The sequence below is a fragment of the Euleptes europaea genome, chromosome 12 (genome assembly GCF_029931775.1).
Source record: "Euleptes europaea isolate rEulEur1 chromosome 12, rEulEur1.hap1, whole genome shotgun sequence".
Classification (NCBI taxonomy): Eukaryota; Metazoa; Chordata; class Lepidosauria; order Squamata; family Sphaerodactylidae; genus Euleptes; species Euleptes europaea.
Window position 1 is genome coordinate 68,223,181 of NC_079323.1, and position 16,012 is coordinate 68,239,192.

The 16,012-nt window shown below is 44.3% G+C and overlaps 1 protein-coding gene across 1 annotated transcript in view; it reads left to right on the plus strand.

Annotated features, from left to right (window-relative positions):
- The window catches only part of NDP (norrin cystine knot growth factor NDP), an 85,777-nt gene extending 74,450 nt beyond the window's left edge, over positions 1-11,327 (plus strand). Inside the window, exon 3 of the mRNA XM_056858668.1 lies at positions 11,074-11,327. Coding sequence (XP_056714646.1) covers positions 11,074-11,301 — 228 coding nt within the window. The 3' untranslated portion in view covers positions 11,302-11,327. The remainder of the gene's footprint in view (positions 1-11,073) is intronic.
- Positions 11,328-16,012: the final 4,685 nt, after the last annotated feature.

Below are 16,012 nucleotides of genomic sequence, written 5' to 3' on the forward strand. Positions count from 1 at the left end.
GGCAATGGCAAACCACCTCTGTTAGTCTCTTGCCTTGAAAACCCTATAAGGTGTCACCATAAGTCAGCTGCGACTTTATGGCACATTGCACACACACATAGATCCCACCCTGGTTTTTCTGCAATATGCAGTGATGTGTGGCTCCAACCCTTGCTTGCCTGTTTCTCACAGTGACCTCACATTGCCCAGGTGGCTCCTCCTCCTGCTTTTTATCATTTTTATCCCAGGCTTTCATCCATAAAATGGACCATCAGGACACATTCCAAACATTAACATAGATCATAGCATGATAGTAAAAACTACAAAACCACCATATAACTACCATCAGTTAAAAATCAGTATCGTTAAAACAGTAAAACCAGCCATCACTTAAACCTAAAAACAACCCAGTCATTGAACAGCAACGTAACTGAAAATAACCCTGGTGAAAACTATTGTCTTTAGTATGTAACAGAATGCCAGAAAGGACATGGTGAAGCAAAATTAATTCTTATGCAAATATAAGATGCCACATTTGCCTCACGTATTCAATCTCCGCTTTAAAGACCAAATACATTGTTCTCCTATCCCTACTTAAACTTGTTTTAAGCAACTTTTCACATTAGTATTTGGAACTGTTCTATTTCTCAGTGAAATCACTCTGTCAGTCTAGAATCTGTTGACACACATCCAAAGAACAACTAATTTGTATTTTCTCAAATGGTGAATATACTTGGTCGCAGATAGTAATAATGAAGATGTGTGCTTTGCCAGTAGCAGTTGTGTTGTTATTGCTGTTAGTCCTCATCTTCAACTGTATTTATTATTATTTGTTTTCTTCTTTATACCCCACCTTTCAACACAATTGGGACCCAAAGCATAGGGTTGCCAACCTCCAGGTGATGGCTGGAGATCTCCCTCTATTACAACTGATCTACAGGTGACAGAGAACAGTCCACCTGGAGAAAATGGCCCCTTTGGAATGTGAATGCTATGACATTGGAGTCCCTTCCCTCCCCAAATCCTACCCTCCTCAGGCTCCACACCCAAAATCTTTAGGTCGGGGGCAATCTTCCCCTCTAAATGGTGCCCCTTTTGGTAATAAAGTCCAGGTATGCTGCTTGTATTCATTATGGAGTAGGACGTTTATCCATATCCTCCATTCATACTGCTCCAGATCTAGTTTTGCTTTGAGCCAAATGCAGTAAATGTGGTTTACATATAGTTTTAAGTGAATTTTGGCCTACCATTCGTTTTCATTTAGAAATATGAGAACATGCAAAAAAAAAGTGTTTTTGTTTGAAATGTTGTGCTTGGAAAATTTCAGCATGGTTTAATAGCGTGGGTTTTCCCCCCTGCTGTGTCTTATTAGATGGAAAGGGGAAAGCCTGAGAGAACCATTGACTGGAGCTCTGCCACCTGCTGAAGTGGTTGCCGATCCTATCTCTTTCCCTTGGTTTCTGTGCAAAAGCTAACTCATGCAGAACCCGGACTCCTTTTTCTGTTGAGAAGTCAATTCACTTTCTCAATTCTCCCCAAAAGAAAACAGGAAACAGCACTTATGCCAGGATTTCACCAAGGCCATGCAGCAGAACGAGATGGTAGAATTTAAAGGTGGTAGAATTGGGTTGTAGCATTTCAGTTGTTAATGTTCCCCACATGTAAAAATCCCCTGCAAATAAAAAGTGAGCACATCAGGGAGAAAAGTTCTAGCCTAACCCTTCACATACTGTGTTTAAAGTTGCTAGTCTTTGCAGACCAGGTAGCAATGTTGCACAATGACATACTACGTTGTGATATCATCTCCAGTTTGTCTCCAGAACTGATGTCACAATATTCTAAAAATTCATACATTTCCATGGTACAAAACCATAGAGAAGAGCAAATTCCTAGAGCGGTATAATATCATTTCTGAATGCAAACCAGAAATTATGGCACACCACTAGTGTAAACATGTGATGTCATTCCCCATCCCCACCCTTTGCTCCCGGTGGCAGGGTCTGGAGGGTCTGGAGCCCAGGAATGGGAGCTTGCCTACTACTCCTGGGAGGATTGCAATCCCAGCTATGCTAGCTTTCTACTCACAGGGAATTGATCATATAGGAGAACTTTGAAAAATGTAACCCCAGTCCATTCTGTCACCTCATTACTCTTTCACCTCATTACCCATTTTGCTATGTGTGTAGACCAGGCCTAAGTAAGGAAGGCATAATTTAATGGAAAATAAAGATGAGATAAATTAATGCTGATCAACAAGCTTGCCATAGTTCAAATATTATTTATCCTTCCCACCCAACAGTTATCCTACCTTTATCTGCCCCTCTGCATTACGTTTTCTGTCTCCTCCCCCTCAGCAGCCTCTGTCTTGGAAAACTACGGTCTTTCTCCACTGTGGGGACCAAAGCAGCTTACATTAGTCTCCTCTCCTCCTTTTTATCCACAAAACAACTCTGTGAGATAGGTAAGGCTGAAAGTATGTGACTGGTCCAAAATCACCCAGTGAGCTTCCACAGCAAGAAGGAGATTTGAACCTGGGTCTCCCAGACCCTATTCTGAAGCTCTAACTGCTACACCATACTGACTTTCATTGGGTGGCTGCAGTGGAACAGTAGCAAATAGCCAGGCCTAGTTGAGTCATTAGGGTTACCAACCTCCAGGTAGTGGCTGGAGATCTCCCGCTATTACAGTTGATCTCTAGGTGACAGGGATCAATTCACTTGGAGAAAATGGCTGCTTTGGAAGGTAGACTCTATGGCATTCTACCCCATTGAAGTCCCTCCCCTCCCCAAACCCCACCCTACTCAGGCTCCACCCCCAAAATCTCCAGGTATTTCCCAACCTGGAGCTGGCAACCCTGTGAGTCATGCAAGACACTTGGGGGGATTTTTCACTGAGCTTTGCAGCGGTTTCGCAGCCGGTTTGCAACGCTGCAAATTTTTGGTTATTCATGGCTGCTCCGATTTTTTTCGGATTGAGCAATAAAAGCCCCGTTACAACCGGGGCAAGTCAAATCACTTTTGTGCCGTTCTTTCCTGTAGCTGCGCAGTTTTTGGCTCGGAGCGCCATGAAAAAAACTGCCTTTGTTCCTTGGTTTGGAACAATTGTCCCTGCCCATGCCGGCTAATTTCTCCTCCCCCAAGAACGGCGATTGGCTGGGGGAGTTTCGTGCTCAGACAAGAATACCGCCCCTTTTGCTGCCTGCCTGCCTGCCTGCCTGCCTGATTAGAGTCCTGGCACTTCTCTCCCTCCGTCCCGGAGGCTGGCGGGCGGGCAGGCGGCATGCCTTCCCCGCCCGTTGCTCAGGATGGGCCTTGGGGTCCACTCCACCTGGGCATTGGGTAAGGTGGCTGTACTCCCCTTTCCCTTAGTTTTAAGAAGGTTCGTGATTGGTAGCACAATTTGAGCAAAATGTGGGAGGAACGCTCTGTAAAAATTCGCGAACCCGAGGAATCTTTGGACCTGTTTACGAGTAGAGGGTGGTTCCCAATCGAGCACTGCTTGCACCTTTTCAGGATCCATAGTCAGTCCCTGGTGTGAGATAATGTATCCCAGGAAAGCCAATTGCTTCTTATGGAACTCACACTTAGATACTTTAGCACACAGCTGATTGTCTCTGAGACGTTGCAACACTTCCCGAACCAAGGCAACGTGCTCATCCATGGTTTTAGAGTAAATGAGAATATCATCTAAATAGACCACCACTCCTTTGAACAGTAGATCATGAAGGATCTCATTAATGAGTTGCATGAAGACCCCCGGGGCCCCTTTTAATCCAAAAGGCATCACCAGAAATTCGAACATTCCAAAGCAACTAGAAAAGGCAGTCAGAGATTCATCCCCCTCCCGGATTCTGACTCTGTAATAAGCTACAACTAAGTCCAATTTGGTGAAAATGTGTCCCTCCTTCATCTGTCCCAAGAGATCAGAAATGAGGGGGATGGGATAAGCATTTGTTTGGGTAACAGCATTGAGTTTTCAAAAGTCAATACACAAACGTAAATCTGTTTTCTTACATATGAAGAAAGCTGGTGCCGAATAGGGTGCGGTGGAGGGTCAGATGAAACCGCGAGCCAAGTTCTTGTCTAAGAATTCGCGGAGAACCCCCCGTTCCGTAGGACTCATCGGGTAGATTTTACTCTTTGGCAGTTTTCCATCGCCCACCACTTCAATAGCACAGTCCGTCCGGCGGTGGGGGGGGGGGGTAACACATCACACTCCTGCACATTAAATACATCTGCAAAGTCCTGGTAGTCGAGTGGCAATTGGGTCGGACTGGAGGTGTCTGAGACCAGGGCAGGAGTTGGTTTGATTACGGTTTTAACGGCCACTTCGTATCGGTGCAATTCACATAGCGGGTTATTGAATGTTCAGGTCTAAGCTTCCCAGTCTATGGTGGGACTGTGCCCTTTGAGCCAATTTGCTCCTAACACCACAGCATATCGAACATTGGGCACAACAGTGAAGTTGATTTGTTTCCAATGGTGGCCAGTTCCCATTGCCACTCCGTGAGTGCGACGGTCGACTGGCCCCCCCTGAAATCACTGCCATCCATTTAAGCAAAGTGAACAGGTGCCGGCAAAGGGACTGACTTCACTTGGAGCGCCTTAAAGGTGGTTTCGTTAATTAACGAGCGGGCACACCCTGAGTCTATTAAGGCTTTAACTTGTAATTGAGGACCTTTTCTATAATGTTGTAATATCACATCTACATACAAAGTCTCTTCTACGTCACTCACCATGACAGGAGCCTTGGGTTTCGCAGGAACACCTGCGGAGATCTGCGGTATCGCTCCCTCTACCGCAGACCCAGTCTGTTTTTTGGCTGGTCGAGGGGAGACTCCAAGTTAAGGGCTGGGGAGTTCCAGTGGTCGCTCTCCTCTGAAGATGCAGGGCTACTCTCCCCAGGAGTAGTAATTGTAATCTTGGACCCCGACAGGTCCACTGACGAAAGGTCCGTCACTTCTCCGGCATGTAGAGCTGGGGGCACTTTTCGTCTTGGAGGGATGCTCCGCTCGGCTGCAGTGCCTCTCCCTCGGGCGCGTCCTCTCCCGCGAGGAGTCCCATCTGGCTGGGGAGTGGGACTCGGCAGCCCCAGACGTGACAGACAAGTGGCAGCAAAATGAACCAAGGCCCCGCAAACGAGGCAGGCTCCCCTTGAAACCGTAACGCTCGGTCTGGTGGAGGTAGAGCTGGCCTCTGCGGGGCCTGAGAAGTGGTAGGTTTGGGAGGGTTTTTCTGGCTTCCCCCCTCCCTGGCTTGCCGTCGGGAAAGAGAAATAAACTGGCGGCGGTTCCAAGAGCAGTAGGATCTCCTTGTGTTGACCCAACAGCGGTTGGACCTGTTGAGCAAGATCCATGGAGGAAGGACCAAACTCAGAGTTTAGTACCTTCTCAACATCAGCTGCCGTTGCTGTGGTTGGCGGTAAGTCCATGAGGGCCAGGATCCGGAACAGTTTGCGGAACGTATCCCTCCTGAGCCCCCGCCATTGGGGAACAGGGCTCGAACCCCTGGATTGGGGCCGCTGACTCCTGTTGCGCCCCGCGGAGCGTAAGCTCAGCCAATAACCGAGTTAGCAGAGGAAAGTCCTCTTGCGCCAACCGGGTCTCCTCCAGCAAAGCATCCAGTCCCAAAAGGTCGTCGCGGGCATGTAGATCAGCGTCCTGTGTCCTCCAGGGGGTCGTCGCTGCCAGGCGACGCCACTGATCAATAACCAGGCCAAGCAGCCACGTCAGTTCACAGTGTCTCCTCCAAGACAGCACGCAGTAAGTCGGGGTCCTCGGGGAGCTCGTCCTGCGCCCCAAGCCGAGGAGACGAGTGTCCAGGCGAACCCTCCAGGGCTCCTGCCTAGGGCAATAAGTAAGGATGACTAGTGTCCTAATGTGAGCTCTAGCCCTGCGGCAAACCATAAACAGATTCCAGCAGACCGCAAATCCACGAAAGAAGTTTTATTGGTTATCATCGAGGTGCAGAGCATATATGGAAAAGTAAAAGGAGATAACTGGTAACCTAGGCAACCCCCCTCCCAGAGGCAGAAAGGAGAACTTGCCAATTCCCACAGTATGGGAATTTAGGAAGACTAAACACGGGGCACAGATTGGCCTTGGACAGAACAGCACAACAACACCTGGGAGCAGCACAATCGCACTACCGCATACCATCCTCATGGCTTGCTCCTGACAAGTGCAGACGCCAGGGCTGAGCCTGCTGGATCCCTGCCCCTACTCATCTATCAGGGTGTGTTTGTTCCTTTGGTATGTGGCTCCAGAGATGGGATACCTGTAAGGGTTGTGAACTGAGACATGTTGGACACACAGCAAGGAGGTTTGCTCAGTGGCAGATCTGCTATGAAACTAATGAAGCTTACGCTTCAGGGCCCCTAATCCCAGAGGGGCCCTGCAGCAACTTTTTTTAATGAGTGAATTTTTAACAAAATTGAGTTTTTTTAAGTGTTTGCTATTAAAATAAAGCTATTTTAGAGATAGAATCACAAGCCAATGGTACTTAATATTAAGTACTTAATATTGACCTTAGAATATGCTCTAATACCCATTTCATATGGCCTCAAAATGTCCTTGTAATTGGTCAAATTTCAAAATTTTCTCAGGGGCTTGCAGCACCTGAACCCCCAGCTGTATGGGCTCACTGAGCTTGCCAGAATCTATTCATAGCCTACATTTTGGCAGCTGGATCCTCAAATCCTTTGTTGGTGCCCGGCTTAATAGTTCTATAGCTCAGCCCTTAGGCTAGAGCAGTGGTTCCCAACCTTTTTTTGACCAGGGACCACTAGGACTTTTTTGTTCGGTGCAGGGACCCCAAGGTTCAAAATAAAAATTCTGAGAATTTGAAAATAAACTTTAATCATAACTGTTAGTTAAACATTAAACTTAGAATAATATTTGAATATATATATTTTATAATAGAGAACTTTTAATTGAAAATATTAATTTATTATGGGTTTATAACTTTGTTTCGCGGACCTTAATTTAGTTCTTGCGGACCCCTGGGGGTCCATGGACCGCTGGTTGGGAACCAGTGGGCTAGAGCAAATCGGAACCATAAAAAGACATCTGAATTCTCAATTCAGGCTGCACTCATCTCGCTCGTGCATTTTAACACCAAAAATCAGATTTTCACCTCTTTATCCTAATGGGCCCCCTCTGATGACCTTCTACCACTCTATTAGAGAATGAACCAATACATCTGCCATAGAACAACCCCATTGAAGAAGATAACAGCGATTACCCAGACCTCATTGCTGGCTGTGAAGGGGCCCCCAAAACAGTTCAAGCTTCAGGGTCCCAAAAATGTAGGTCTGCCACTGGGTTTGCTCTACCCCTTGGTTGAAAGTGGTGAGTGCCCCCTCTGTGGTACTAACTTCCCTCTCTGTGCATTTTCTGCTGCCAGAGTGAAACACTGCATTCTAAGTGTGCATGTCAGAGACTTCATAGACAAGAGTCCGTATCACTTGAGCTGTGGGGTATCCTGGCTCAGGCTTATGTAGTCAGGAACATTCCCAGGCTGGGGCAGCTTAGCAAGCTGACTAACTCCTGCCCTGGCCCTGGCCCTTCTGCTGCTGGCACAGAAGGTTGCACTAGCAGTGTTCTGATGGGACTCCACGGCATTACCTCACAAGCACCTGGCTGCATATCTTGGAGATGTGCTGGCAAATCTCAGAGATATGCCAGCTCAGCAGCTGGTCGGCTCCCTGAGCACCCCCCCTCCCCTGGCATTGTGCTGAAAGGGTGTCTAGTCATAAAATATCTACACATTTCTAATACATTACATTGACACTATTATTGTACAATGGCATCAAATCATTGCTAATAATTTAGGCAATTGCTTCTATTGAGTGGTGCACTATACAATGCAATAAACAGCTGCTGTGATTGATTTAATGGAGAAGCAAAGCTTCTAAAGCGTATGCTATTTTCATCTCATGTGCACACTGGCCAAAATATACTTGTGCTATTCTGGCTTTATCAGATTTCCATGATGAAACATTACTCAAAGGTGTAAAGGACCGTGAGAAAAGTGTGAGTCCGGGCCTACATCTTTTAGCCATAAAACGAGACAATTAAAATATATGTAATGGTTTTTCATAATAATACATGTAGCCAATTGTAATATATGTGTGTGGGGGTGTATTGTAATAGAAGAATTAAGATTTTAAAACAAAACTAGCTTATTTTCTCATTCATACTTGTTAAACTGGGAGATGTGACTTCTGAATGTTGATAATGAGGCATAGAAAGCAGGAGAGCATTATTGTAAAATTAAAAGAATATTGTACTCAGTGTAACTTAGTCATTTTCTGTACAGGCAAAGGTAACACAAAGGCTAGTTTAAACACTGTTTAAACCAGGGAGTCCCAATTAAAAGAGTTGTGTGGGCCAAAAAGGGATCTTGACCAGAGCTAAGTGGGCTACCCCATGATGGTGCTTGGCTTCAATATGACTCATGTAATTCTTGGGGGGGGGGGGGTGTCAGAATGCTGCCTATCATCTGTTCTCTAGTCTGAGAGATGCTGTTCTGACCCCCTCCCCCCATACCACATGAAACTTCTCCATTGTGTTCTGGAACTGGTATTTGCATTTATTCCAGTGGAGAAATATTTTGCATTTGGAAGCACTTGCACATGCAAGAAGTATCTCTGTTGGATCCCAGGGGCTTGAAAACACAAGCACCTGATATGCAATAATGAACTTTCAGGGAGAGAAAGTCAAAACACCATCTCATCCCAGAAAACATCTGAGGGGTGGTATTCCACATCCCACCCCCAAGTTCATGCTGAATCTCTGGAATGCAGTGGGAAGTTGGGGGAGGATTTTGAATGCTATCTTTCAGGCTTCTGATCTTTTACATTACTGCATTCCTTCCAACTAGGAGTGGGCATTCAGGTCTATCCATAACTGGAAGCTCCTCACTGTATCCCAACAGAGACATGGAGCGCAGTTTTCCAGGATGAGGAGGGATTAGAATGCCCATTCTCTGCTTGGAGTTGGAAACGTCCTGCTGCATTCCAGTAGGACACAGTGAAAAGTTTTTTTTTGGGGGGGGGGAAGAGTTCAGCCATGGGTCGTACAACATAATTCTGCTGAGCTATGGCCTGTATACTATGCACTCTGAGCTTAAACATATCTGTCTAGTATCTTGTACTTTTTTCTGCCCTTCAGCCAAGGAGCTTGGGATGACATGCTTGGTTGCCCCCTCCTCATTTTATCTTCAACAACACCCCTGTGAAGTAAGTTAATTCTGAGATGGACTGGCCCAAGTTTACCCAGCAATTTACATGGCAGAGAGGGTATTTGAACCCGGGTCTCCCAAATCCTAGAGCAACGCTTTAACCACTATTGCATACTGACTAAACCAAAGAAAGTCAGTTCCAGACATGGCTTCCACATAATGGTTGTGAGCTCAGAACAACAAATGCAACGAGACACCTAAAACAGGAAGTACTTCCTGTTAGCTTGAAAGGTGGGTGATGTGCTTCCTTTGTGGAATAAACTGCAGTTGGGGCCACATTCAGAGCTCTGAACATGTGGATGGCTGGTGAGTGGCTGGGGCTCTGATGGAGAATGTTGAGCACCTCATAGCACTACATCTGGGGAAATTCTTATTATGTTATTGGTTGAAAATGTTTCATACATTTCCCATTTCTCTGCAGAGGGAGGATTTGAATTGTTGATGCTATTCTTCCCATAATTCACTTATTACAAAAGCAGCACAGTTACCAAATTTGCAGCACAACATTTGTGGAAAGCTAATGGCAGAGAACCTTCTAGCAAGCTGTATTGCAGAACATTTAGCTATTGCCACTTGCCATCTCTTCTCATTCTTTTCCTAGTTCATATATGTTCTGCTGTGGCAACTAGAAGGTTTAGGCAGGAAAACAAGGAAGTTTTCCCCTCTTTTTGGACAGTGATATTATATATTTGTGAAAATGTACTGAGATTATCAAGTATGCTACATCACATGGTTTGATTTGCTGCATCTCCAGTGGCCAAGAGGGGAGTTCCCAGTGGCTGCCATGCCTTACCCTTCTTTATAATGATAGAAGCAAATAAATTCTGCAAAATAGGTCAATACAAGTGGGAACCAACAAGGACCAAAATGACCCAGTGAGCTTCCACAGCAAGATGGAGATTTGAACCTGGGTCTCCCAGACCTTGCTCTGAAGTTCTAACCGCCTCATCACACTGGCTTCCATAAGGTGGCGGCTGTTGAACAGTAGCAAGCAGCCAGGCCTAGTTGAATCGCGCAAGTCAGGTGGTATGAAGTCACCCAGAGGTTGCTGCCAGACCTTGGGTTGTCAACCTCTAGTTGGGATCTAAAGATCTCCTGGAATGACAACTGAACTCCAGACAACAGAGAACTGGAGAAATGGCTGCTTTGAAAGAGGGATTCTGTGCCATTATATCCATTTGAGGCCTCTCCCTTCCCCAAGCAGACCTCACACCAAAATGTCCAGGAATTTCCCAACGTGGAGCTGGCAACCCTAGCCAGGCCTGGCCCCTATGAGTCTTCCCTCAAAGGCCAAAACAGCCCTGAAAAGGGCCTTTGCCCCTCCCCCTGCCTTTTACTCACAAAAACCAAGCCTTGGAATGATGTGGTTGCCTAGCAACAATCACTGAGGGAGTCCATCGCTTACAGGTGCTCCTTTTCTCATTTTTGGGTTTTTTTAAAAAACTTATTTTTAAAGTTTTCACATTTTTTTGAAAACCTGGGGCTCTTTTCAGATTTGTAGAAAGATCTGTCTTGCCCATTTGCAGCTCCAGTCGCTGCATTTAACTATCCTCAGTTTTGGCCAACTTCGCTATTAGTATATAGTGCATGATACTTGATATATACTTGCATGATTCATATCGTAAGCAAAATGCAGCTTTCTCAGTACAGAATTTTGTTATCCTTGAACATAATTTTAAGATTTGTGTGTGTGTGTGTGTAGTGTTGGTATATAGAATAACGAGAGCACATGTTTTTTTTTAAATATTTGACTGTTTAATGTGAACTAGACAGTTATGTATTTCTGCTGGTGACACAAGTCTGCACAGACCTTGGTCCGTCTTTCATGATTCCTTTGTCCTGTACATTGCAGATGGTGCTGCTGGCTCGCTGTGAGGGTCGCTGCAGTCAAACATCCCGCTCTGAGCCAATGGTGTCCTTCAGCACAGTCCTGAAACAGCCCTTCCGTTCCACCTGCCATTGCTGCCGACCCCAAACATCCAAACTGAAGGCCATGCGGTTGCGCTGCTCAGGGGGCATGAGACTTACTGCCACCTACCGTTACATTCTCTCCTGCCACTGTGAAGAATGCAATTCCTAGGAGCAAATGTGCTGCAGCAGAATCAAAGGGAGGGTCACAAGCTCAATCGCAGTATTTACACCAATTAAGGATAATGAATATGGATAGTATTTGAGAACTACTCAGAGTGAACTGCGATGATGCCTGGGAATGTGCTAAACCTTGAAACAGACCTCAGAATATATGTCCATGCTGAAGATGAAAGCATCTGAGGGAGGGGCTGTTTTTCAAAAACATATTTTTCCTGGGAAGATTTTTTATTCATTTCTCTGGCTCAGCAGCTCCTTTGATCCTGAATAAGAACAGAATCATGATGCCTCCCCATTTTAGTGTCCTGCCATTAAAGTTTTTTTAAAAAAAAGACATATCAAAGATGTACAGTGGGTGGAAATATATGGAAAATGCGTTATTATAGAAGAAGAGAAAGTCTCTGTTGGTCTATACAGAAACCTTTTGTATCATTTAAATAACCCCGTAGTTTATATTGGCTTAGAAAAAGGATTTGGTGAGTGGTAAAAGTTATATTTTATCTGGGTGGGCAGCCAAGCACAGGACAATTTATTGTGATTTAGGTGCAGTAACAAAATAAATTACAGAAAATGTAATGGAACAGTGCAGTGCAGCTCCTACAGTGTTGGGAAGACACTATTGTCCACTGTATGCCACATCCAAAACAGCAAGAAGGGTGATAGGTAACTAGTTTTCATTCATGCATAGGCACAGGTTTCAGTAAAGGGTTTTCATAGTCTGAATGGATGCGATGAATATATATATTCATCACATAAATGCACATCAAGTGATAACTGGCATGTGTGAAACGGTAATCACAGTTTGCGTACCACAAATAGCTCTTTTGTACCACTTGACCATCTCAAAGGACACCTTGCAATGGAGACAGTTCTAAGTGATGAGATGCCGAGTGATGTACGAGTATTTATAAACCAGCCCTTTGATATAGCTGATAGATACAAAGGAAAATATTTATTCCAAAAGACCAGCCTTGTTGGGCTGTTGCAGCAAGGGCCAGGGTTTGGGCATCTTAGACCTTAACCCATTTATTGTGCTTTTGTAATTAACAGCCTACAGTTATCACATACAAAACTAAAGACACGGGAGTCTTATTTTCATTCATGCATCTTTACAATTTTCAGTTAATGCAAATTTCTGTTACAAAGATGGAGAATTAGAGGCACAAATGAAAAATGTACATGGTAGAAATATGGTAGATTGAAACTTTTTACCTCACAGGGTATCAAATCATTCTCGCAAGAGGCAGATCAGACTATTACACTGTTCTCTACTGGATCTGATCCACAGATTGTAAATGTTTCTATGCCTAACTGCTGGTTGATAAGGGGCTTTTGGTTTACATAGCAATATAAGAGCTGTGCCTTGGATGAAAATATGTTCTACAGAATAGTTGACCAGTTTTAGAATAACTTTACCTCCAAATAGACCTGAATAGAATACTACATGAGGAAGTAATGTGTACCCAGAATTCCTCAGCTTCTAAAACCCTTTCCCCACTCACTTGTATCAAGATCTAAGAATTGTACTCATACTAATTTAGATGGAGAAGTCTTCCTACACAGCACTAAATATGAAAAAGTAAAGATGGGAGCCAGAAATGAGCAGGCAAGCAGCCCATCTGTTCTATGTCATCTAATATGTCTGGAATAATTGCCATATATAGCAACTAGGATTTTGACAATTACATCACAGAGATTCCATTAAATGCACTGAAGGAGTCCCCATTGTCTCTCGGGGAATGGTTGCCTGGCTAATGAACACAACAAATGAAATGACCAGATGAATTTGTAGCCAAGCAGCTTTATGACCTACATGCCCATAATTGTGATCATCCAGGCAACACCAAGCTCTTTGCCATTGGCTCCCCATCAGTCCTAAAGAAAATGGAGAATAGTGGCAGGTATGAGCTGCTTTATATAGCTAAATTCATCAGCAGAAAACTGAAAAACATTAGGTTATTACATACGGATATGTTTCATCATTTGGGATGGTCTTTCTTGTGCCCCAGTGAAATGATTTTGAACACTTAAAGGATGGACCTGGGAATGTAGTTTAACAACTGTTGAAAACATTGTTTCTGTATGTCATTTACATTCTGTTTTATTTATATTAATATAAATGCTACATGGGTGCCAAAATGTAAGATTTATGGGCTTTTCAATTTGTTAATGTTTTGATATAAACCCTGCACTGTAGAGTATTGCTGCTCCTGTTTACAGTTGGGAAAAGGCAGAGTAAGGATGACCTCCAGCAAACAGCTCATATTTTTAATGAGCAAGTTACAGTGCATTCCTGAGCTTTTGGCGTGCGGGCATGGGTGGGGAGGAGGTGTCTCTGCGGTACCTCCTAAGCAGTTCTCCCCCCACCGAAAACTAGAAAAAAGCTGTTAAAGCCTGTTAAAGACTTTTTTCTTTTAAAATGGAGCTTTTCGCCCCATTGAGAATAGTGAAGCTGCGTCTGCTAAAAAACAGGCGCAGCCTTGCTATTCTCACCAGAGGTGTTTCCAGGCCAAAAGGGGACAGGAGGTTGCCTACAGGCAGCCCCACTCCCAGGAACGACCCCCGGGATGACGGAACACCCCCCCCCCGGATGCCAGTGTTGGCCTTTATGCTGGTGGGATGCTGGCAGAAGGCCCTGTAGGTGTCCCGGGGTGGCGCTGCCATGGCAGTGCCAGGAAACTGGCATCCGAGCCTCTCCACCGGCATCCGGGCCACTTATGGTGACATGTAAGTAGCCTGGGTGCTGCTGTGGGGGAGGGCCAACATGGACGCAGCCCCCTTCCTGGCCTCCTGAGGACTTTCATTCTCAGAAGTCAGGAATGCCCTGTTAGTCTGCCTTCCTTTAACGAGTCTTTTCTGCATGAGGCCATTGGTAATTCTTTCAAACAGCCACACAGTCAATTGAGAATTGTTATCGCATCAGAAAAATGCATCCTCTAACTCCAGGCTGTAACACTTAAACTAGGCAGACTTCCACAGGCTCTTTTTTGGGGGAGGAAGAATATTAACTTTGGTTCTAGATCAAAGTTAGGGGTGTCCAATGGTAGCACTGTTACAAGTAGTCAGCAGTGTATCAGCTTTGACAACACTGATAACCTGCATAAAAGGATGGGGAGATCACTATATCCCATTTCCTCCTTCCCTCTTCATTCCAGTACGACTTAGAAGAAAGGAGCAAAGGTATGGATTCCAATGCAAAGAGTAATAAATAATGGTGAGTCTTTCAACATTCACAGCACCAAGGAATCAAACACAAATGCTCTTTGGGTTTCTTGGACAGTAGTTTAATATTGGCTTATTTTAGTATTTTTCAGTTCATAACTATTAAAATGTATAAAACTATTATTGAAACATATTCATTACACTGAGGATACCACTGAGTAACTGCAGCATTAACAGTCTAGAACTTTAGTGGGTGTTCTTAAAACTAGTCGAATAACTGAACACCTTAGCTGGTAAAATGCAATGTCTCATTGATAGCCATGTAATTTATGTATGCTGACTGGTGTATCTGACATCTCCAACCTTTCCCCCACTCTATGACATTTGGAGGTATTAATGTAGAACAATCATCTTTCCAAGGGAAGAAATAAAGAATTATATAATGCACCATCCAAAAACCTGCGAATGTGCTGTTCTCCCCCCTTGATAAAAAGAGAGGGTGGAGTCTAAAAAGCACTTTTACCCTACAGCCTCCACAGAAAGAAAAAAATTAACGGGAAAACTTGGACCATCCATATTTCCATATTCCCTTTGCTATTACACAAGAATTGGTATTTCCACCAAACAAGATTATTATTATTAACATATTATTAACATTCTCTTACAGATTCCTTTGCTTTCTGTTAAAAAATAATGATCATGGTCTCATTATAATATAAAAACTCTTAGTGGCCAGTTGACTTCGATGCCATAAATGTCATAAAGCTTTAACATTAAAGGAAGCTAAGGACAGTATTCTGAAGGGAAGGTGGCATGGTATAGCCCAATCTTGTCAGATCTTGGAAATGAAGGAGGGTTGATACTTGGATGGGAGACTATCATGGGAGACTATCTGCAGAGGAAGGCAATGGCAAACCACCTCTGCTTAATCACTTGCCTTGAAAGCCCCTGTTGAATGCCTGAAGTTTATTGCTTATGTTCTTTTGTAAAGCACAATATTAATTACTTCAATTATATCTCACCTTTCTATCCAGCAGCTACTCAAAGCAACTTACATCGTTTTCCTCTCTTCTGTTTTATCCTCATAACTGCGTGAGTTAGATTAGGCTGAGACTGTGACTGACCAAAGGTCACCCACCAAGCTTCCAAAGCAGGAGGAAATAGCCTGCCCTTTTTTTCTGCAAACTCTCTGAGACAGGAAGAAAAAAGAGGTGGCCATTTTTGAGATTTCTTAATGCTACTTATGATACTGTTGATCACTCTTTAATTTTTATTCCCAGAATAACTTGAGGTGAGATGTTATACTATTTTCCACACAAGGATTTTGCTTCTCTACCAGGCTTGCACTCCTTCTCTCTCTCTCTCTCTCTCTCTCTCTCTCTCTCTCTCTCTCTCTCTCTCTCTCTTTCTCTCTCACACACACACCAAAACAAAACACAAACCCTAAGGCTCCCTAAAGTTGGTAACTGGTTTTGGCTTCTATAATACATAGGATTATGAACAGCCTAGAGGGGGGGGGGGAAGTCCTAACCCTTTAATAG